The sequence below is a fragment of the Plectropomus leopardus genome, chromosome 18 (assembly GCF_026936395.1).
Source record: "Plectropomus leopardus strain MGB_pleo_1.0 chromosome 18, ASM2693639v1, whole genome shotgun sequence".
NCBI classification, from domain to species: domain Eukaryota; kingdom Metazoa; phylum Chordata; class Actinopteri; order Perciformes; family Serranidae; genus Plectropomus; species Plectropomus leopardus.
In genome coordinates this window covers 5,803,145-5,825,061 of record NC_142193.1, presented here as the reverse complement: position 1 = coordinate 5,825,061, position 21,917 = coordinate 5,803,145, and the positions used below count along the sequence as shown (strand labels likewise).

General features: G+C 38.3%; 1 protein-coding gene across 1 annotated transcript; it reads left to right on the top strand.

Moving 5' to 3' along the window:
• The first annotated feature begins 2,233 nt into the window (after nucleotides 1–2,233).
• On the top strand, nucleotides 2,234–13,300 carry amdhd2 (amidohydrolase domain containing 2). Its single transcript, XM_042504546.2, has 12 exons — nucleotides 2,234–2,612; nucleotides 3,350–3,483; nucleotides 3,954–4,090; nucleotides 4,889–5,028; nucleotides 6,223–6,277; nucleotides 7,068–7,280; nucleotides 7,451–7,539; nucleotides 8,331–8,475; nucleotides 8,582–8,689; nucleotides 9,079–9,147; nucleotides 10,201–10,302; nucleotides 10,405–13,300. Exons 2-12 carry the CDS (start codon nucleotides 3,401–3,403, stop codon nucleotides 10,482–10,484), a joined length of 1,221 nt encoding a protein of 406 aa, XP_042360480.1. The 5' UTR covers nucleotides 2,234–2,612; nucleotides 3,350–3,400; the 3' UTR covers nucleotides 10,485–13,300.
• The last annotated feature ends 8,617 nt before the right edge of the window (nucleotides 13,301–21,917 follow it).

Genomic DNA, 21,917 nt, shown 5'->3' with positions numbered 1-21,917 from the left:
ACTGTGTCACTCACGCAGCACTGAGGGGAATGCTGACGTCACGTCTCACAAAAGAGGGGAGGCTGAGGCTGTAAAATATAGTACACCAGGACCACTCTGAGTCCTCCGAGATCTCCTCTCAAATATTCACCCCAGCTGCTGCCAAGTCTTCTCTTTGTGCCCAGACAGAGAAAACGCACAGAAGCATTTGCACTGTGTCTCAGTGGAGATGAACATTTTGATCCATATTGGGTGAAATATAGGTTTTGTCTCCTCATGGGTGGCCCAGTTTGGCCAGAGGACACAGAACTGCGGACTCTCGTAGTGGTCTCCATGGGGATGAGCAGGACTTGGGGAGGTATCCGGCTTACTGGAAACGTGGTTTATTGTTGACTTTCAGGAATGGGGAGGGGGCCGCTGCACTGCCTGAAGCAGGGGCAGGACGGGTGAAGGAGACAGAGGTTGGTGTAGCACTTCCTGGAAGTGTGAACACTGCAAAAACGTCAACTCTAAAAACAAGAAGAAAAGCAATAAAATGGGGGGGAAATATTACTTAAAATTAGCAAAATTATCTGCTAACAGTACTGGAAAATTTTTCTTGGGATTGAGATTGAGAAGAGTTATTTTCTCAATATGAAAAAAAGCAAATGCTGGTGCCATTCTCTTAGAATGAGACAAAGTGTTTTTGAATCATATCTTAAAACCTGCACATCTACACTACACTAAAATGCTGCAAAAGGACAAAACAGCGTAAAACAAGTCATAAAACTGGCTCCAAAAAAAACGAGCACATATTGCCTTGATTTAAGATATTTCATCATACTTAGACTCAGGTTTTTGCAGGCTTTGCTGGGTTTTCACTTCATCCTCTCACCTCACAGGTCAGGTGAGACCTGCACATAGAGCTGGTGGTTGTGGACACTCAAACACACACACACACACACACACACACACACACACACACACACACACTCATATATATACACCAGTGGTGGGAGTATTTGGATTCTTTACTGAACATCAGTGTTAATATATATATATATATATATATATATATATATATATCAAGTAAAAGTAGAGAAGTATTAAAAGTGAAATGTAAAAATATCCATCCCTGTGAGTGAACTAATATCTCATCACTGCATACATCAAAGAAAAGACATTAAATAAAAACGCTCTCAGACTTGATAAGATGAATAATAGTGGCAGCTAATAACGAATGATGTCACTAAATAAGTATTGTATAATGCAAGTACTTAAGTATTTAATGCAAAATTAACACAGTTTATCAGAAGAGAAGTCAAGTGAGGTTTCAGTTTATTGGGGAAACCAAATGTTGTGCTTTAGCTCCCTCTACTGGCTCTTTACCTTTAATTTAAACACACACACACACACACACACACACACACACACACACACACACACACACACACAGAGGTTTATATAAATAAAAAGATAAAACAAAAAATGTATAAAAGGCTGCTGAGACTGTAACACAATAACCAAGAAGGTTATATGTGCCAAACATATTGGTTAGTCTGCATCCCTGAAGCCTTTTCTCTCCTAATGTTAACAGTGTGAAAATAAAAGTTTTTATCCGGTGACCCTTTGGGTGGGCCTGACCCCTAGGTTGGGAACCACTGGACTTAACAAGCCAAATGTATATTAAGAGTTGAATAATTAATTAATTATTTGAATATCGCCATGCAATTAAATATCAGTCATGGGAGACATTTTACTACACAACATGTACTTTAACTGCATTAAGCTGACAATACTTCTGTACATCCATTACTGATTGTGTCAACTACATGAAGCCAAGAATACTTCCTTTGCTACTTTTTCTTCTAAACTGTAACTGAAGTGGCAGGATTGTAAATGATAGACTTTTTAAAAAATATCTTTACACCTCTTTTGCCATTGTTAGTGTTAATGTGGATTTTGATTTTTTTTTTCAAAAGTATTGATTTAAATAATTTTATCTTTTATATGGTATCTCTTTACTCTTTTACTTTAAACCTGTATCCATTATTTTGTTTTATATTTTATTGCTCTGTAAAGCACTTTGAATTGTCTTGTTATACGAAATAAAATAATAACAAATAAAGTTGTCTTGCCTTGCCTTGTAATTTAGTATTTTACAATAATATAGTTTTACTGAAGTAAAGGATGTGAGTGCTTCTTCCAGCTCTGGACTGTTGATTTTTTTCTTTTTTCTTTTTTTTTTTTTTTTGGTCAGCTGACCTGCAGCTCCGTTTTGTCACATGACATCCGCTTCCCGTGTTTTTATTCGACAGACTCAGCTAAAAATGCTTTTGGGGCAAGTAGCAACGTTAGACAGGTACATTAACACCGTAAAACCAGAGTTTGGTTAAGTGTTTGCCTGCTTGTGACAGAATAGCTGACCGGAAATACGGAATGTACGGTCGCCGTACTCCGTTAATAAAATAAAGTAGTTTAATGTAGCCCTCCTCGCCTTGCTCCTGTATTTTGATGGAAGAAGAGCGACGGTGTGACGGTTGAACAAGTTTGAATTTTACTGGAGTAAGTGTTGTTTTTTAGAATTTAGTGTATGCCGAGTTAACAACTGGATTCTACCAATCCTCAGACTTCGTATCTCATTCTCTGTCAAGGTATGTAAATCAGCTCAGAGCTATACACGACTTTAATTAACTCATTTCTGGATGGAGTTTGGCAGTGTGTATTTTCCCACAGAGAACGAACCAGAGCCACAAATAACAGTTTCACAAAGACAGCCAGGTAATAGCATAGCATCCTAGAATGTGATAAACGAAACAGGAGGATTAATATTCATTTTGCTCTTTGCAACATAATTCAAAAACGCCCTGAGAGTATAAAGCAGATGAGGGGTCAAAGTCAGCTGCTGCACCTACACTGATAAGATATCAGATATAATTTAATACTGGTACATCTGTGGTTGGACACCTCGTATACGGTAATAATAGTAAAATGGCCTGAAAAAAGTGATCGAAGTAATAATAATAATATATTTATTTATTTTCTTGCAACCTAATTTTAAATATGCAATTTTAATAATTATTAACATAGTTTTTGTCATATTGTTCTCTAGTTATTTTATTTTATTTATTTATTATCTCTTTTTAAAGGCTAACTTTCACCTTTCCCATTTTTTCCTTTTGTTTAAAAGCAAATTCTTTTTTTTTTTTTTTTTAAAATTATGCTCCTGTTTCAAAGATCTAATTACTTGTGAAAGGTGTCTGAATGCAGCATGTCAATCCAGGTTTTAAAGGGTTAATAAAACTGAAAACAGACAAAGAGAGTTTGTTTATTTGACATCCTCATTTGTGCATAAAGAGGAGTGTTTGATTTGTTTTGCTGTGTCTTTCAGTCTTCTGAAGCAGAGTGGACGGAGTCTGCACTCTTACACTGAGAGAAAAACATGCCGTCCAACAAGTCTGTGTCTGACGCTCCAATCACTCAGTTCATCAACTGCAGAATACTGAGAGACCACAGGCTGCAGAGGTAGGTTACATCACACACACACAAACACACACACAGCTCACGCATATTGTGTCACTGGTGGAAGAAGTATTATTAGCAAAATGTACCTAAAAAAAGTACTTATTGTGCAGTAAAATGTGCCTGTTAGTGTTATATTATGATTTTATTACTATTATGATGTTTTTGGATGAATCTTGGTAATGCGTGTGTGTGTAGCATTTTCACACTGTAGATGTTTGGTAGATTCATTGACAAATGCATCATATTCTGTAAGATCATCATAAGCTGTCAGGCAAATGTAGTGGAGTAAAAAGAACAATATTTACCTCTGAGATGTAGTGGAGTAGAAGTACAAAATAGCATAAAATGAAAATACTGAAATTAAGATCAAGTACCTTAAGTTTGTACTTAATTACAGTACTTGAGTTAATGTACTAGGTTTGCATTACCAACTGGGTTTTGTGTGTGTGTGTGTGTGCGCGCGCGTGCAGAGAGGACCTGTGGGTGCGTGACGGAAGAATCTTAGATCCAGAGAAGCTGTTCTTTGATGAGCAGGGTTACGCTGACAAACGTGTGGACTGTGAAGGCAGCATCATCGCCCCGGGCTTTATAGACGTTCAGATCAATGGTACCACGCAAACAAACAAACAAACACACACACACACGCACACACTCTTGAAAGACATAATTCTGCATGTTCGTCTATAGCTTGCAGGATTATCACCATCATGATGTGTCGCCCTTTGGGGTGTTTCTGAGGCTGATCTGCTTAGACCTAAAAAAAAAATAGTCAAATAATCAATAACTCCATCAACAGAGAAGTAATCTGCAACAATTTTGTAAAAAAAAAAAAAAAAGTGATCTAAAACAAAGCATTTAAATCTGCAACTTACAATGGACAGTACAGTGGGCACAGAGAAATTGCTAATTGCATTGTTTTCAATATTTTTGTTAAACATTTCATAGACAAAGCGATAAATCAGTTAACTGAAAAAAAGAATATGCAGATTAATCAAGAAATAAAATAATCTTCAACCACAGGTTTTTGAATTGAAGTACAATAAAGGATATTGATTAACAGAAAATCAATGTGCATTTTTAATGATTGTTTAATTGTTTAAAGGGGAATCAAATTTTCACAATTTTGTGTACCAGGGATTAATGAAATAACTGGCAGATAAAACGACTACGACTTTAATCATCGGTTGCAGCCTTGTTTGTAAATGAAAGAAATCTTTTTGAGTTTTTAAAATGCACGACTGCAAATCTTTCTGCTATAAACATGAGCCACGAAATCATTTCCTCAGCTGAACGGCAGGTTAACCAGATTTCTCAGTCGTCTACTGTTTGGTGTGGATGTAAGGGTATTGTTGTTGGACACTGATCTTCTGTAATGTGTCCTTAGCAGTGTGTCCTCTCCCTGCAGGAGGATACGGCATCGACTTCTCTCAGGCCTCCGAGGATGTCAGCAGTGGCGTTTCTTTTGTGGCCAAAAAGATCCTAGAGCACGGCGTGACCTCCTTCCTCCCAACGCTGGTCACCTCTCCTCCTTCGGTCTACCACAAGGTACCACCAACACTTCAGCTTTATACAGCTTAATGTACAGAATCAGACTCTGGAGAGAGGACACTGATGCTCCTTTTCCACCAAATTCTTCGTTCTGAATCTGGAATCAGTTCAGTTCAGGACTCTTGAAACCTTGCCTAGAGAACCAGTCAGCAAGTTTTAAACAAAACCATTGCAGTCATTGCAATCAAATTGTCTTCTGCTTGAAAAAATCTTGCAAAAGTGATTAATTTTCAAAGTAGCTGGCAATTAAATTGATTATTCTACTTATCATTTCTAGCTGTTTAACCCGTCAAAACCCAAGAAAATTGGCTTGATTTCTTACAAAAAGGTGGAAAAAAGTCAATGAGTGATTTAACAAGAAATGACCCAAAAATTAGCAAGAACTAAATAGAAATCTATGAGAAAATTACCTGAAATTAGCACAAAAAAGAAAAGAAAAAAAGCAGGAAATTACCTGGAAAAAAAACGGATTAAAAATAGTAAAATATTTTTTCGCCCAAACTCATTTTAAATATTACATTTTAATAATTATATTATAAATATAGTTTTATTTGTATTTTTTATGTAGTTATTTGATATTTTTTGTATTGATTCTCTATCTCTCTCTCTTTTTTAAGCTGACTTTCAGGTCATGTTCTCGTCACTTCAGGTGTTTTTTTTTTGGTTTTTTTAGCAATTTTTGTATAAATAATGCGCCTGTTTCAAAAAGGCTTGTTGGGTAATTTAATTTTGGTCCAAATGTTCTGAACAGTTCAAAGTTAGGTGTGGGAACAGAAGTGGTTCCGTGTTGATGGAAAAGGGGTAACAAGGTTTCACCCTCTTATCCACATCAGGCTGCAGATGGAGGATAACAAGTATAAGTTAGTATATCATGAGCGTAACCATAAAAATATTTATAATTTCTATACACAAGCCGTAACCAAGAATTCATGAAGTTTTATGTTAATGATGTTATTAAAATCCTATTGTAAGATATTATTTAGCCAGCTGCATTGTGCTGCAGGCCAACACAGGTTGAACCAACACCAACATATACTTATGATTACGGAATAAATATTAAGTTTAAACTAAATACAACTCTAGAAGTAAACAATGACAAAATAAGTCAGTCAAGCAGTTATACAGACGTGAAGCTCGTACATTGGGTTGTCTAATTAATTCCTGCCTGACACGAGTTGTGTTGTGTTTCAGGTTCTGCCTCAGATTAAAGTTCACAATGGAGGAGTGCATGGAGCTGGAGTCCTTGGTAAGATGTTAGCTGTGTGGGATCTGTTGTTTTGCCAAAGCCCCCAAATACCAAAATGTAAATCCAGTTTGAGGCTGAATGCCCTTTTAGAGTACATCTGCTCTGAAGGTGTCAGTCAGTGTGCTCTGTTTGTATGGTGTCTTTATTATAGTCCTAAACTGCTGCGTTTAAATCCCTGGTTGCATCATGTTAAAGGATGTTTTAAATGGCCAAAAACACCAAAAACCTTTTGAATTCCTGTCTCAGCTCCAAGCACAGTGATTCCCACTTCCCGCAATGTAAGTCTTTAAAAACACAAAGATGCGTTTTTCATGCCTCCACGTCGGCAATAGCAGTGGACCGAGGCATTATGTTTACAGGTTGTCCACACGTCTCACTCTTGTGAACACAGCATCTCAAGTTTACCTTAAGGGAATTTCTTTAAATGTGGCACAAACATCCCCGTTGGACCCCAAGGATGGAGTTATTTAGATTTTGAAGTGCCCTTATAAAACTTCTTTAGGTCATAACTCAAGAATGCATACATTAATTATGACAAAATTTCACTCAAATGTCTAATAGGATGTAATGATAAAGTGATATATTTTACATCATGTTTATGAAGGAACATGTCACTCAGTGCAGCGGTGTGGCTCAGTGATTGGTTTTTGGAACGGGGGGCTTTATGACACAGAGAGATGTCAGGCTTTGATACACACACAGTTTCAACTGAATCTTTAAAAAAAATTAAAAAATAATGGCAATGAAAAAAAAGCTTCAACAACAAAGTGAGGTTTGAGCTTCTCTGCAGGATGTCACCTGGAGGGCCCGTTCATCAGTGTGGAGAAGAAAGGAGCTCACCCGGAGCAGTTTCTCCGAACCTTCAAGTCCGGAGGGATCAAGGACCTGAGAGAGGCCTATGGCAGCCTGGACAACGTTGCCATGGTGACACTGGCCCCCGAGCTGGCCAGCAGCCAATCAGTGGTGAGGGAGCTCTGCCAGAGAGGCATCACTGTGTCGTTAGGTGAGCATTGCCTACTCAGAACAAGCCCTGGTCAGAATGCTCTCTGAAGTTTTGTTTTACGCCTCAAATCTAAGAAAACACACCTGAGTTCTGTTTGGTGTATTTATGTGTGAGCACCTCTGACTCTTATTAATGGGATCCATCTGCTTGTTACTATTTCCCTCATGTAGGTCACTCTGTGGCCAACCTGTCCCAGGCTGAGGAGGCTGTTCAGCACGGAGCCTCCTTCATTACTCACCTCTTTAACGCCATGCTGCCTGTGAGTCCCACATGATCATGATCCTCTTTTATGCTGTGTTTCTAATAATGTTGTTGTGCACGATATCCATTTTGGAGGATAGAACATTTCACTTCATGCTCTGAACTAATAGTTTTAGAAAAACAATAGAACAAGTGGGTACCAGGACTATTGACTGAATGTAAAGATGCTGTTCTTTAGTGAAGCTAAAATATCCTTAATATGGGCGTTGCTATCTTTGCTGGTGATGTCAATGAAAGCCTGTGTCTGCGCAGTAGCGATATCCACAGTGGGGGAGTTCCTGCGTGAACCCCCATCCAACCACTCACAAGCAGCTCCATTGAATGCAAGTGCACAGATTGGCTTTCACAGCTGTCAGTCATGGCAGATAATCCCCTTTTTTGAAGAATCTAATAACTAATTAAAACCAAACATCATAAAAACAGACACTTCAACAAACATCAGGGTGATGAGAAGCACCTTCAGAAACAGAAACCATCTTTGGGAAACATTTATTTGGCGTGTACTTTGAGTTTTTAGTTTGGCCTATGTCCCATTCACTTACACGGAGGGGCAGGCTTTATGACCTATACTGCAGACAGACACCAGGGGGCGATCAAAATTGAAAAGTTACACTTTGGGGGAGCTGTCACATGAAACAAATGTGTTATACCCAGTACTTTTTTTCGAAAGTACTGGGGATTAACCACGCCCCAGGTGTTTAGAGATACCTCAGTGTCTCTTACTTTTGCACTGGTTTGTTTTTTTTTCATTACTTACAACATCTCTTTTTGTCTTTGAATGTGTTCCAGTTCCACCACCGGGACCCTGGTATAGTGGGTCTGCTGACCAGTGATCAGGTTCCTGCAGGCAGGACGGTGTACTACGGCATGATAGCTGACGGGATTCACACAAACCCCGCCGCCCTACGCATTGCTCACAGAGCTCACCCTTCAGGTCAGTGGAAGGTTGTTGTCGTCGTCGTCAGTGGAAAAAGTACTGAACTATGGCGAGCCAAAGTCTTGATGTCACTTCCTGTCGTCATATTTGTTTACACCTTCAGGTTTGGTGTTGGTGACGGATGCGATCATGGCAATGGGCCTCCCTCCTGGTCATCACACTCTGGGCCAGCAGGTCATTGAGATCCAGGGTCTCCACGCTTATGTGGCAGGTCTCAAGTTCCTCTTCAGTTTCAAAATATATTGACATATTTTCTTTTTAATTATGATGATTTGGGGCCTCCAGTAACTCAGTTGGAAGGGCAGGCGCCCCATGTACAGAGGCTGCTACAAAAGCTTAATTGGGTCCAATTGGGTCTTGTTTGGGTTCTGTCAGATGTTTGAAAGGACTACTCTAGAAAAATATAAATATAACAGCTGGTTCTAGACTTTTGAATGGTGATGTATTTAACATAAGATTTTTTGTCACACTTGTAGAATTAGAGGTAATTCATCTATCTTAAATTGTTTTCCCTCCATCAGTCTGATTCAGGTCTTATTGAAAAGACTTCAGAGTTTAAAATGATATATCTGTGTTTTAAACTCTCTTTCTTTCTTAAAGGCACAACAACATTGTCTGGCAGCATAGCCACGATGGACATGTGTGTGCGGCATTTTAAACATGCTTCAGGTGAGTTTGTGCATTTTGAATTGTTTTTTTATTTAACCCTTTGAAATCTGAGCAGATTGGTATGATTTCTCTCTAAAACAAAGGGAGAGGGCAACAAGCAACTTAACAAGACATCGGCCAAAAAATAGCGAAAAATTAGTAGAATATAACAACAAAATTACCTGAAAAAAGAAAAAAAAGAAAAGAAAATGTAAAAGAAAAACCCCCAAAAGTAAAAAAACAAAAACAAATAAGATAATGACACCCCAAGAAATGAAGATTTCTTCAGATTTGGCACAAATGTCCACTCAGAGTCAACAATGAACTGACTCGATTTTGGTGGACATAGGCCAAAGGTCAAGGTCACTGTGTGACCTTGTATTTCTCGTTCTTGTGAATCTATCTATCTATCTATCTATCTATCTATCTATCTATCTATCTATCTCAAGAACACCTTGAAGTAATTTCCCCAAATTTGGCACAAACATTCACTTGGACTAAAAAATAAATAGATTAGAATCCCTTGGTCAAAAGTCAAAGGTCAATATGACCTTGCATCATTTTTATTCTTGTGAATGCAACATCTCAAAAACTTGAGATTTGGCACAAATGTCTACTTGCATTCAAGAATAAACTGACTTGAATTTGGTGGTTAAAGGTCAAGGTCACTGTGACCTCACAAAATATGTTTTTGAATATAACTCAAGAATTCATGCTCTTCTCATTACAAAATTTCACACAACTGTTTGATAGAATAAAATGATAAAATAAAGACATTTTATATTCAAAAGTCAAAGGTCAACTTCATTGTGTTATTATATTCTACAAAAACACTTTTCTGGCCATTACTCAACATGATTACTCAGGAACAGACATTTGGTCAGATACTGACTTCGTAAAATTGTGCTTATTATAAAGATCGTCTGTGCTGCCAGGGGAAGATGTGTGTGAAGCACTCATGTTATAACAAACATGGATTTAAACTGTAAATGTAACCTGACTGGTGCGCGGAGGCGTACAACCGCAAGGTGTTAATTCTATTTTCTATCTTGTTCCATTTTTATAAATGAACAGGCTGCAGTGTAGAGGAAGCTCTGGAAGCTGCTTCGCTCCATCCTGCTCAGCTTCTGGGTATCAGCCACAGGAAGGGAAACCTGGACTACAGATCAGACGCAGGTCAGGATGTGCAACATCTCTGCTGTATATAAATATTTATAAATATTCAGAATTCAGAAATATTTATTATATTAATTATGTTTTTTGCATCTGTGTTCGCAGACCTGGTTTTGCTCGATGACGCCCTCAGTGTCAAAGCCACCTACATTTCTGGAGAGGAGGTTTGGAGAAAAGGACCATAGAGAAAGAGAAGAAGAAGAAGCCTGCAGATGGACACTGGCCCAACAGCTAGGACCTGTGGTGCCTTCAGGAGACACTCTTAACCGCAAAACCATAAATCTGTTGAATGTTTTAGTTCATCAGAAAACACAGTGAACTTTATTGTCTCCTTTTAAAAGATAGGTTAGTGAAGAGCAGGGTTTGTCCAAACAGTTGATCTGTCAGTCAGTGGGTTGGTCCAACACATTAGTCCAGGGTGAAAAAACGATGATACTATTGGATTTAATACTGTTAAAATGTAGTACAGAAATTCATGGTTCCCAGAGGATGATATCTTATGACTTTTCTTTTAGTCCCACCAACAACTCAAAACTCCCATTTGTCACATTTTTGAGTCTCAATTGTAAAAAGTTCAGTTTAGTTTAAGTACAACTTAGACTGATGAGTATGAAGTATATCTGAACCTGACATGCTGAGCCTTATGGCCCAAGCTGACACTGTGCCGCAGTCAGTTTTTGGCTGTTGGTGAGCGTCTGTTGACCTGCTTGCTGCTGTGTGTCAGGCTAGGTTGGCCCCATGGATGCCTTAAAGAGTCTGGATACAGCATTCGGAGGTGAGGCTTAAATCTAGTAGTGAAGGGGGGGTTTGACGCCCAAAAAATTGACCGACCCAGACGGTGTAATTCCACTTCATAAAATTTGCATCACAGCATGGCGCACTTCCCGGGGGTTTGCTTGGCCCTTGTTGGGGCTAGCTGTCTTTTATTTAACCAGTTCATCATGATGAATTGCAGACAGCAGAGCCCATCTGTGAAATCACTCTGACAAGCAGTTCAGCTCAGCGCACAAGAAGAGAAACAGACATGAGAAAAGTAATCAAACAACTAAAGTCATGAGATAGTAGCCATTGAGCTCTTTAGCAGAAAGGTTTCCTGATGGTTTGTGTTGTCGTTCACTGGCGCACAGTAAATATGCTTGGTCCTTTAACATTGGATTGTGTGGTTAATGTGCTGGTATGAGTTATTTCATTCAGGTGCAGAATATACGTGCTGGTTAGTTGACAGCTGTAGTCTCTGCAGTGTGTTCATGTGCGACTGTTTGGCCGAGACACAAGTGATGGATATGAGGCAATGCAGCAGGGGGCCTTGGTCGCCACTAGTTCTCTGATTTTGGTTTGGTGTGTCTGGGCCCTTAAAGGAACAGTGTGTAAGATTGAGGGGGGTTTAGTGACATCAAGTGTTGACAATTGCAGATTGGCAACCAGCTAAAATTTTTCCTATTGGGATTCTTTCAGTGTTTATTTTCAGGAGGTTTTTTACTGAGAAAATAAAGCAGTTTCACATTAAAAAAAGTACAGTGAACTACAGCAGCTAATGCAAAAAACACCAATGGCCCTTTTTTTCCTCTGCGCTGCTGTAAAAACATGGCAGTCTCCATAGACAAGGACCCATTATGTAGACATATAGGGCTTAATCTAAGGTATTGAAAACACGACAGTTCTTATTTTCAGATGATTATACACTAAAGAAAAAAATACGGATTATATTATATTCCATTTCTGCCAATATATTCCCCTAAATCCTACCCACTGCACCTTGAAGTCTCATTCCGACAGGGTTAATATTACTCCCAGACATCTACTGTACTACTTTAGATTTCTTTGTATTGTATTCATGAGCATTGACCAGGCTGCTCTGTGTTAGGACAGATACAGCTCACATTTGATAATCTTCCATCATCTTGGAAAAAGTCAACTTTAAACTTTACTTTCTTTTATTACATGAGTTGACTGATGTTAACAAGGGATCTATCAGGTTTATAAAATCCTTTGGTACTTCAAGTGTCTCTGGGGACCGTACTTAAATTACAGAAGAGCCAATTAATTACAGGTAGCTGTCTGTAATTATTATTCAGAATGGGGCTGAAAAATCACAGACACGGGAGCTCCAGATTGAATTAAAATCACAAATTCACGCAGTTAATATAAAAATCACCCCACTTCCCCTAGAGATACAAATCCCTTCTAAATAGGGCTTTAGATGTCCTAAAAAGGTCATAGTACAGAGGATAAACCTTTCAGATATAGAAAAAAAGGCTGACCTTTCAGATTCCTACATCAAAGAATAGCAAAGTTGTCTCTTGATATTTCATCCATCCACAAATATTTCTTTTGGACCTATAATGAGCATCACAGCCTCACAGGGCTGCTACAGATTGGTTGGACTGACTTCACTAATAACCAGTACTTTGATTTTCTTTTTCAAAAATTCAAATTTTTATATCTTTTAATCAAGTATCAGCAATCAAATTCTGACTCATAGCACTCTGAGCATTTTTAAGGTGTATTCAGAGTGCAAATGTGTTTAAATTGCATAGAGGATGCAACATATTAAGAGTTTTATGAATGATTATACACTTTATGAAACAGGTTTTTATTTGTCTGCATTCAGATGCGTTCCTGTTTGTTTTAAACCCTTTATGTAGATGTGCTTTAAAAGGAAGCATTTTGGTATTAAACTACAAAAATCAGCTTTTGGTGTATGTTAACATAACTTGACTGTTGTTCGTTTAAGCAATAACATTTACTTTTGCTATATTTTATGTTGTTTGGGTGCGTTTTTGCTGCCTGTGTACTGTAATAGTCTTTGCATGATTTAATCATGTTTATGGCAGTTTACACAGGCCAGACTCTACAGCCATATAGGAAATGTTTTTTATTGCATTTTTTAAAGGGCCACAAGCTCAGAAGGTTAGGAAAAACTGTTGAAATGCTTTGCCTTTATTTTTTCAATGCAAAATCTTATTTTGTGTAAAAAGAACAATATTTCCCTTTGAAATCATACCTTTCTCCGATCTCTGCTGCATGTTTTTGGCCCTGATATTTTTAGCTTCATTATGTCTATTGGTTTTTCATTGAAGTGAATGAATTAGTGAACTGGCCAGAAAATTGAGCAAAATACACACATCACAACACTATTTGTTTTTATTTAATAACTATATCTGACAAAAAAAGATTAAAGAAAAAGTAAACTTCAATATTTACATCTGAAATGTAGTGGAGTAACCTACATGTATATGTATAGGCTACTTAAATGGAAAGGAAGACTACTTGAGAAAAAATCACCCCAAATTTATACAATAACAGTATCTGGGTAAACATACATAGCTATCCACCAATGAAAATGATAGGCATGATGTAATTAGCGTTTAATAAGATTGATAGGCAATCAAATCTGATTGGTTCCTCCTTACATCTGCTTCCCCTTGGAGCCTGCACAAGCCTTGACACTCCTTTCCCCTCTGGGCCCTTAAAATTAATTTAAAAATGGTGAGCCAAACAATTTACAGCTGACACGCAGAAGGATAAATGTAGGATATAGCTAAAATTGTGTATACATTGTTTAAATATGTAAGTATGTACTAAGAAGCACTTATTTACTAATTGAAACAAGTATTAATGGGTCCATAAAGTTAATATTTGTATTATTGATGTCGAAACATTCATGTACTTATTAGAAACAATTTAAGCAACAATATCTGTAGTAACTGTATCAATATTTAGTTGTTTAAATAATTTGATGACATGTATCTACCATTAACATTACATAGATATGATGTCTTGAGCAGTGTCTCAGCCAGGGGCTGCACACAGACTGTGTATAAATAGTATATTTATAAAAAGTCTATGGGGCTGCAACATCTGAAGTGTTTGAATCTCAGGTAAAGCTTCTCTCTGGTGGCCACAGTGAGTAAGTACAACCAACCGTAAGAGCGTCGAGTAGAATTATACTATGTGTTTTAATATATCTTGTGTTTATTTCGAGTAGAAATAAACACATGGCTAACACAGGGTTTTATATTAGTGTGATCGATATTAATATCGATTCAAATCATCTGTTATTTGTGTGAGTGTTACAAATAAGAAGTGACATTAGTATAGTGTTAGCCAAGCACTATAACCATAGCTTTAAACATAACGATGTGAGCATCCACATTGATAAATGATAGCATGTTAGTGTTAGGTGTATTTGTGTGTCGGACAGTTAACCTGAGTAAATTTAAAATCACAGGTGTTTACTGCCTTCCTGTGGTTGCAGTGAAGACTTGCACCACTTTGTTAAAATCTGTGCCCATCACAGTTTTAATATGATCGCCATACATTGGAAACTCAAATTATAAATGAAACAGGAGCATCGATACTTATTATAATTGTATTAATAATGAGTTGTTTCAATATTTTTTTTATGTTGGACAGGTATGCAGACATGATAGTAATTTGTGTGCAATGTGTTTAATTATCATGATTATTTTCCCGCCCTCTACCGGCCACCAGGCGAAACTACAACAGCATTTTACAAGGTAAGGTTTTCCATTAAAACATAAAATTTTGCATTAAGTGTAGGTCCACATTTTGGCCACCAAGGGACAGTGTATACTTCGGGTTGTACAGCTTTACTTTATTCCTGCTTTATTATAATGTTAAGGATGGTCATGTTTTGATTTGCTGTGTTTGGGTTTTTATTTTTAGCTATTTTTTCAATAGCAATGTAATGTAATAGAAATTACACCGAACTAGCCCATATTATAATGAAAGAGAGAGAAATGCTCATACAGTGAATAATAAACACCCCAAGTATAAATTTTAAAAGAATATATCAACAAATATGAAATAATCATTGATGTATGATAGTGAAGTCGTGAATATTAAATAAAAATGTCTCCTCCATTCTTTAGTGACACCGCGTGTCACTAAAGAATCAGAAGGCGCGTGAGGTCACGCGGCCTATATAAAACCCTGAGAACATTCTGGATCCTCACTTTGCACTTGGATTTTGACCAGAGCAAAACTGTGGAAAGCGAACTCTTTGAGCAGCAGAGATAATCTACTGAAAGCTGATCTTGTCGGAAAACAACACTCTTGGATCACTCAACTCCGTGTTAAACGAAGAGCCCGAAAAAAGCCCTCAGCAGACCATGGAGGCGGAGCACCTGCCTGAGATGGACCGCGCCGGCGCAGGTAAGACAACTTTTACATTTATTTTAGCTTTTTGTAGCTGTCAGTTTATCTCCTCAAAGTCTGAACACGTTATTTGTACAGAAATTAACTTTTTGAGTTGAAACGGACAGTTTACACCATGTTCTTAGTCTGTTGGAAAACTGCAGATTTGGTGAAAACAGACACTCAACGATTTCTCTGTGTAAAATGATTATTTGACGAACAAAATGTGTTAAATATTTGGGACAGCTGTGAAATGTGGTAACAATTAGTGTAAAGACTGAAAAACACAGTTATTTTGGATTGTGGGCATCAAATCATCTAAATGTGTCCTCGAATTTTTTGATCAAAGATGGCGCCTGCTGTAAATTTCAAAAAATGCTAAAAAAAATTGGAAGCTGTTTCAAGAGTGCACCGCAGTCTGTTACTGTTGTAGTTAGATTGTGGCGCACACATTGAAAAAACAACGTTTTTTGTAAGAAGTCATCTCACATAAAGTTGAGGTTTGGATCCGAAACGACTTAAAACAGTACAAATATTCATTTTACTATCGGTGAAAACTGAAAATTGGCCGCGGGGGGCAGACAGGCAGCTGCAGATGATGGAGATGATGGAGAGGTGAACAGTGCACACACACTACACTGCATCAACTGGCTCTGATCTTTTACTCGAGTAAAATAGCAACAGTGTACAAATACTGTTACGGTACTGTATGTTTTAAGTAAGAGTCCTGCATCCAAAATATAATGTATCAAGAAGTTCAAAAGTATTAGAATTAAAGTATACTTGAAATAGCCTACCAGAAGTAAAAGTAGGCTATCAAATATGTAGGATGGCCCATTTCAGAGAAATATAGCATATATATTATAATTATTGATGCATGAATGTGTAGCAGTTAGTAAAGCTTATTTCAAATATGGGCCTATTGCTGAATAGATTAATCTATAATAATGCATCATAAAGTATTAGTTGATTCATATTTTGTATTAATAATCTGAATATGTAAAGTAAATAAAGCTGTCACATGTAGTGCAATAAAAAGTTCAAGATTTACCTCGGAAATGAAAGGGAGTAGAGATAGCCCACAAACTAGCATAAAATGGAAATACTCAAGTACTTGAACCTCAAAATTGTACTCAGGTAGAGTACTCAAACACTGTTCACACAAATACAACTCTAGAAAATAAATGTGTAACCAGAACAGATTTGAAGTACCTCTAGTTTTGACACTTTTTGAGATACACATTTCAACTTTTCAAAGATGTGTACTTTGAATGTGAGTGAGGTGCCAGAGTGGTGAAAAAGCATCAAATTAGAGCTTTTTTATTAAAAAAAAAAACAAAATTTGGGAGGATCCTCATAGACCCTCCTCCTGAGGTGCCTTTTGCCTTTTAACACTGAATAAAAAACATGAAATGTCTGTTTCATAGTATACAGTCCTAAAGAATAACCCATGTAACCCATCAACATCTGTTACTGCCCCCCCAATCAAAGCAGTCCAGAACCGGGCCTACTAAAGACGTTTAGCTGTGCTCGAGGGAGACGATGGAGATATTAGGAGCGCACATCAGCACGTAATGACGCTGCGTAATCACACAGCGACTCTGCGTCTGTTTGTTTTGATTGTTGGAGCTTTTTGTATCTGGAACTGATGCGGAAACATCTGGTCTAGTTTCAAATTGTATCATAACATTAAGCACAACTTCTAAAACTGGAAAGCACTTTGCTCGTCAGTGTGGTATTTCGTTTTTGAGGGACAAGTGATACAGATGTGACTGCATGTGTGCTTCCACAATGACACAATCTGCTGCACACGCTGTGATGTGCAACTCATAAACTGTGACAATGTTGAGCTATAAACTACCAGTTTGTTTTGCACAAAGCCTAATGTGCAATACCGCTATACTGCTTTACCTTGCTGTCAGACAGCCCCTCCGTTTTTTGCAAACCACTGAGAGTTTTGCCCACGTAAAAACCGAAGTCATTACAATTGTTTGGTGCAAAAATAACTGCCTTTAACCAGAGCTCGTACTCAACAGTCGGGTTATTGACCCACTGACACATCGATCACATTGTTTCTAAAGCTTTATGTGAAGCTATATTATCTGTTCAAACTAAGACGCTGAATAGCACAATATTTGATGTTGATGTTTAAAGTCATACCCCTGTGTATTGTTGGCTTTGTAACAATTGTAGTGCAGTCGTACTTATACTGTATGGGAACATTGTAGTTTTTTTCATTTAAAATGTTCAGTTATTGCTAATTTAATTTGAAATATTTAAATTTAAAATTCTCATCATTTGACTTATTTCCCCCCTTAGGTGGTGCTATCGACGCCGCCGAGCGCCCCTGCGGTGGATCCCCTCCTTGAAGTCAGCAGGATCTTGGCCTCCCTCTCATTCTACGTCTCTGATGATGAGGAAGAGGTAAGTGAGGACGAGACTGGTGTCGTGGATGATGGTGAGGTTGAGGTAGGTGGTGTAGGTGATGTAGGTGAAGGTGAGCTCAATCCCCCACTCTCCCTGGACGGTGAGGAGGAGTCTGAAGAAGATGACCGCGACCTCGGGGAGGAAGAGGATGAAGAGGATGGTGACGGTGAAGAGGACCGCGAGGATGACGACACCGGACCACGCTCCCCTCTCGTCCAGTGGCCCCTACCCATCGACTTTTGGCACAGATGGCGTGCTGTTGGACTTCCTTGGCCGGAGCCTTCTGAGCTGCAACCGGAACGTCCTGAAGATGGTCCGCCCCGAGTCTCTCCGAGGTCAGAAGAAGACGCTCCCTCAACCTCCGGCCTCGGCTCCTCCTCCAAGAGAAGCAGGGAAGAGAGCGACACACCGCAGGTAAGTGGGAAGAAGAAGAAGATTTTTGAGGCCAGCGATGAAGACCCAAGACCCTCGACTTCAGGTCTCGCCTCCTCTACAAAGAGAAGCAGGGAAGAGAGCAACGCGGCGCAGGTAGGTGTGAAGAGGCAGAGGACTTCTGAGGACAGCAAGTAAGAGCCAAGACCCTGGACTTCAGGCCTCCGCTCCTCCTACAACCTGAGACGCTTGTTCTATCCTTACTGGTACCCAGAGGACTGATAAAGCCCCAGCAGCCTTTGCGTCTGGCGAGGCCAACATAGCCTTCGGTAGCGTCTTGCTCCAGGGCTTTTTATATGGATTTTCCTCTTTCTTATTAATGTTATTGGATTTAAAAATGTCAACAACACAAAAACACCTCATAGAAATCTGCAAACCTCAGCTCCTCTGCAAAGAGAAACAAAGAAGAGAGTAACACAGGACAGGTAAGTGTGAAGACACAGAGGAAGACTTGAGGACAGTGATGAAGAGCCAAGACTTTGAACTTCAGGCCTCAGCTGCTCCACAAACAGGAGATACTGGGCGAGTCCTTTTGAGTACTCAAGGAGGTCTGATGACAGCGATTCAGATGAAGACCGATGGCTCCTTAATGGAAAATCTTTGTGTCTGGTAGGACTGATAAAGCCCCAGGAAGCCTTCGCGTCTGGCGAGGCGAATATAGCCTTCGGTAGCGTCTTGCACCAGGGCAGTTTTACAAGGATTTTCCTCTTTCCATCATTTTCATCACAAGTTTATTGGATTTCACAATTTTTAACAACATAGAAAAACTCCTTATGAAAACTGCATAAGGAGTTTGAACCTCAGCTCCTCTGCATATAGGATGGATTTATGGATTTTACTCTTTTTTATGACTTAAAGTTAACCCTTTGAAACCTAAGCAAATTTCTTTATTTCATTAAAAAACATGGGACGAGGGCAACCAAGGAAATTACACAAAAATGAGAGAAAAAACAAATGTAATAAAATACTCTAAATTTTATAAAGAAGAAACAACAACAACCTAACCCATTTACTTTTTTCTTGCAAAACGTGAAATATTAATTGCCAAGTTTCTCATTTCCCTTATGAACCATGTTTCTGAAAGAAAAGAATTTGCTCAGGGTTTCAGGGTTCAAAGGTTTAAAAAACTGAAAGTGATGTCTGTCCAAGTTTCAAGGGGTAATTCAAAATTTGAACAAAAAAACAAAAACCACCTCATGGAAAACACAATCACACAATAACAGCAGAGAGAAGAATAAAATAATAATAACATAAAATATGTATAGATTTTATTTTTGAGTAATAGTTGATGATGCTAAATGCCTGTAAACAGGAGCGTTGTAGTTTAGGGAAAAGTGGGACTGATTACTCAGGACCCCAATGGGAGGGGGTCCTCAAGAGCCTGGAATGAAACTTTGAATTTTTTGTTTGCAATGTTTTATTTCTTATTTTTTATCTGTTTTTTCAAAGTTATTAGTGCCATGACTAACTTAAAATTCTCTGAGGCCTCTCACTCCTTAAAGCTGCTAAATGGTTTAATCTGCTTTTGCATCAGGATTCATAAACACCAACATGCAGGTTTTTCCCAAGAACGGAAAATCAAGGTTTCAAGAAAAGAAAGAAAAACAGGAAAGGAAAGCAAAAGGATGTTAAAACAAAAATAACAGAAATTTAAAAAATGCATGAAAGAGAAAACATTTAGGAGACAGCTTATGCATAGAGCCCAGGTTCACTGCTGCGCCCTGCTGGGTTACAGTTGTTAGGCTGTCATTTCTTTTCTTTGTAAAGTAAAGGTGGTCATACCGGACAAAGGTAAGTCAATACTTAAAACCAGCGTTAATACAAGCCTCCTGAAATTCTGTTTCTCACTGATGTTGTTAATATCTCACTCTGTTGCTGCCACTTTTCTCAGTTACATGTCAGCGGCTGTAACAAACAGAGGGAAGTTTAAAGTTTACTAACGTAAAGAAAAGTCTCCAAGTGTCTTTAACTCAGGTATTGTTAACGCCGGACCAGATGAGAAGGACGGATGACCACAGGACCAGATGGAGAGCGATGAGCGCCTCTCTCTCAGTGGGCTCAGTAAGTAATCCTCTCACAAAGACTACAAAAATACCAGCAGTGACATAAAGTGGAGCTCAGATAAAGTAAACTTTACACGTGTGAATTATATTTATTATAGGAGCCGTCTTTAATATTATTCCATTGTTTGTAGTTTTATTTCATCTTTGGCTGATGTTGTATAGTTGAGCTCAGAAGAATTCATTACCTGTGTTTCTGTTTCATAGCGCAACACTCCGCTGAGTTTTCGGCACTCGTGAGGCAGCTGAGAGTGGACGTCAGCCATCCCAGTAAGTCCAGCACCACAGCAGACCACTGAGCCACTCTCAGCACCCGCGTGAGTCCAACACTTCCTCTGTCCCCCCCGACATCACCCTCCTCTCCCACCAGGCGATCGGACGATGAGGAGCGCCCCGTCCCGACCGGCTCAGAGGACGCTGTTGTTACAGTCGGCTTCTTCTGTGCCGGTGCCTTCAGGACGCTGCTCACACACACACATCAGACACACACAGGAAGCTCCTTTTTCATCTGTGCTCAGAGATAAAGAACAAGAGAGAGAGAGAGAGACATCGTAAATAAAATAAATGTTGTGCAAGTTATAATTCAGTGATTTTCATTGGACTCAAGGGAGCACTGTTATAAATATATATATATATATATATATATATATATATATATATAATGGGAAATGCTTTAGATTACCTTCCTGCATGTATAGCGTAATTCTTCCTCATTTTAATTCAAAGTAAATACGAATTGTAATTTTTTTGTACTGATTGTGTAACAAATACAGCATATACCGATACAGGTACAAGGGAACAAGAGGGAATAAGGGGGTTACTATATGGGAACAACAAATGATGTAATTTTTAACTTTTTTTGTTTTTACTACTGGACACCTTTTATTATTACTATATTGTTATTATTACATAGTACTGTGTGATCATTACTGAGCAACACGCAGCAGGTTTAAAGGAAGATGGGGTGATGACTTCTGTTATTTGTTTATTTTAAAATGATGAAACTTATCAATACTGGAGGGTACAGATGATACAATTTGGAACAAACGAGAAACACTGCAGCTGAAATTTTAGAAATAAAATAGGCCTGCTCAGAGTTTGGAGTACACCAGCGTTCACGTTTGTGTGGATTTACACAAATTGATGTCCGTGTTTGTTATGGAGCACCGAAAGTAGAAAAAGATGGATTTAACGTCCCATCACGGTAAAACAGTCACTGACTAGCATAATTGAGAGTTTATAAAAAAGTAAAGCATTTTAAATAACTACTTTCTAATTCAGATGATTAGTGTACATATAATGCATATGATATTTGATTTTTAGATGATTTTGCTTTATTTTCTGAAAATATTCTGAAATGTTCTTGCATCCTACAACATCAGTTGTTGCACATATAGAGGTTAGAAGGTAGATTTATTAGTCATTTTTTAAACAAAGTTTAAAAAACGTAATTTAATTTGTCCTTGATCCTGCTGCATCTTCGGAGTTGAAGGATGAGCTGATTAAAATCAGCAGCTGCTGTGAAGGATCCATCTGATT

Coding starts and splice junctions, on each gene's coding strand:
- amdhd2 (XM_042504546.2), top strand. CDS start 3,401: ATGCCGTCCAACAAGTCTGTGTCTGACGCTCCAATCACTCAGTTCATC. Junction 3,484..3,953: donor AGAGACCACAGGCTGCAGAG/GTAGGTTACATC, acceptor GCGCGCGTGCAG/AGAGGACCTGTGGGTGCGTG. Junction 7,540..8,330: donor TCTTTAACGCCATGCTGCCT/GTGAGTCCCACA, acceptor AATGTGTTCCAG/TTCCACCACCGGGACCCTGG.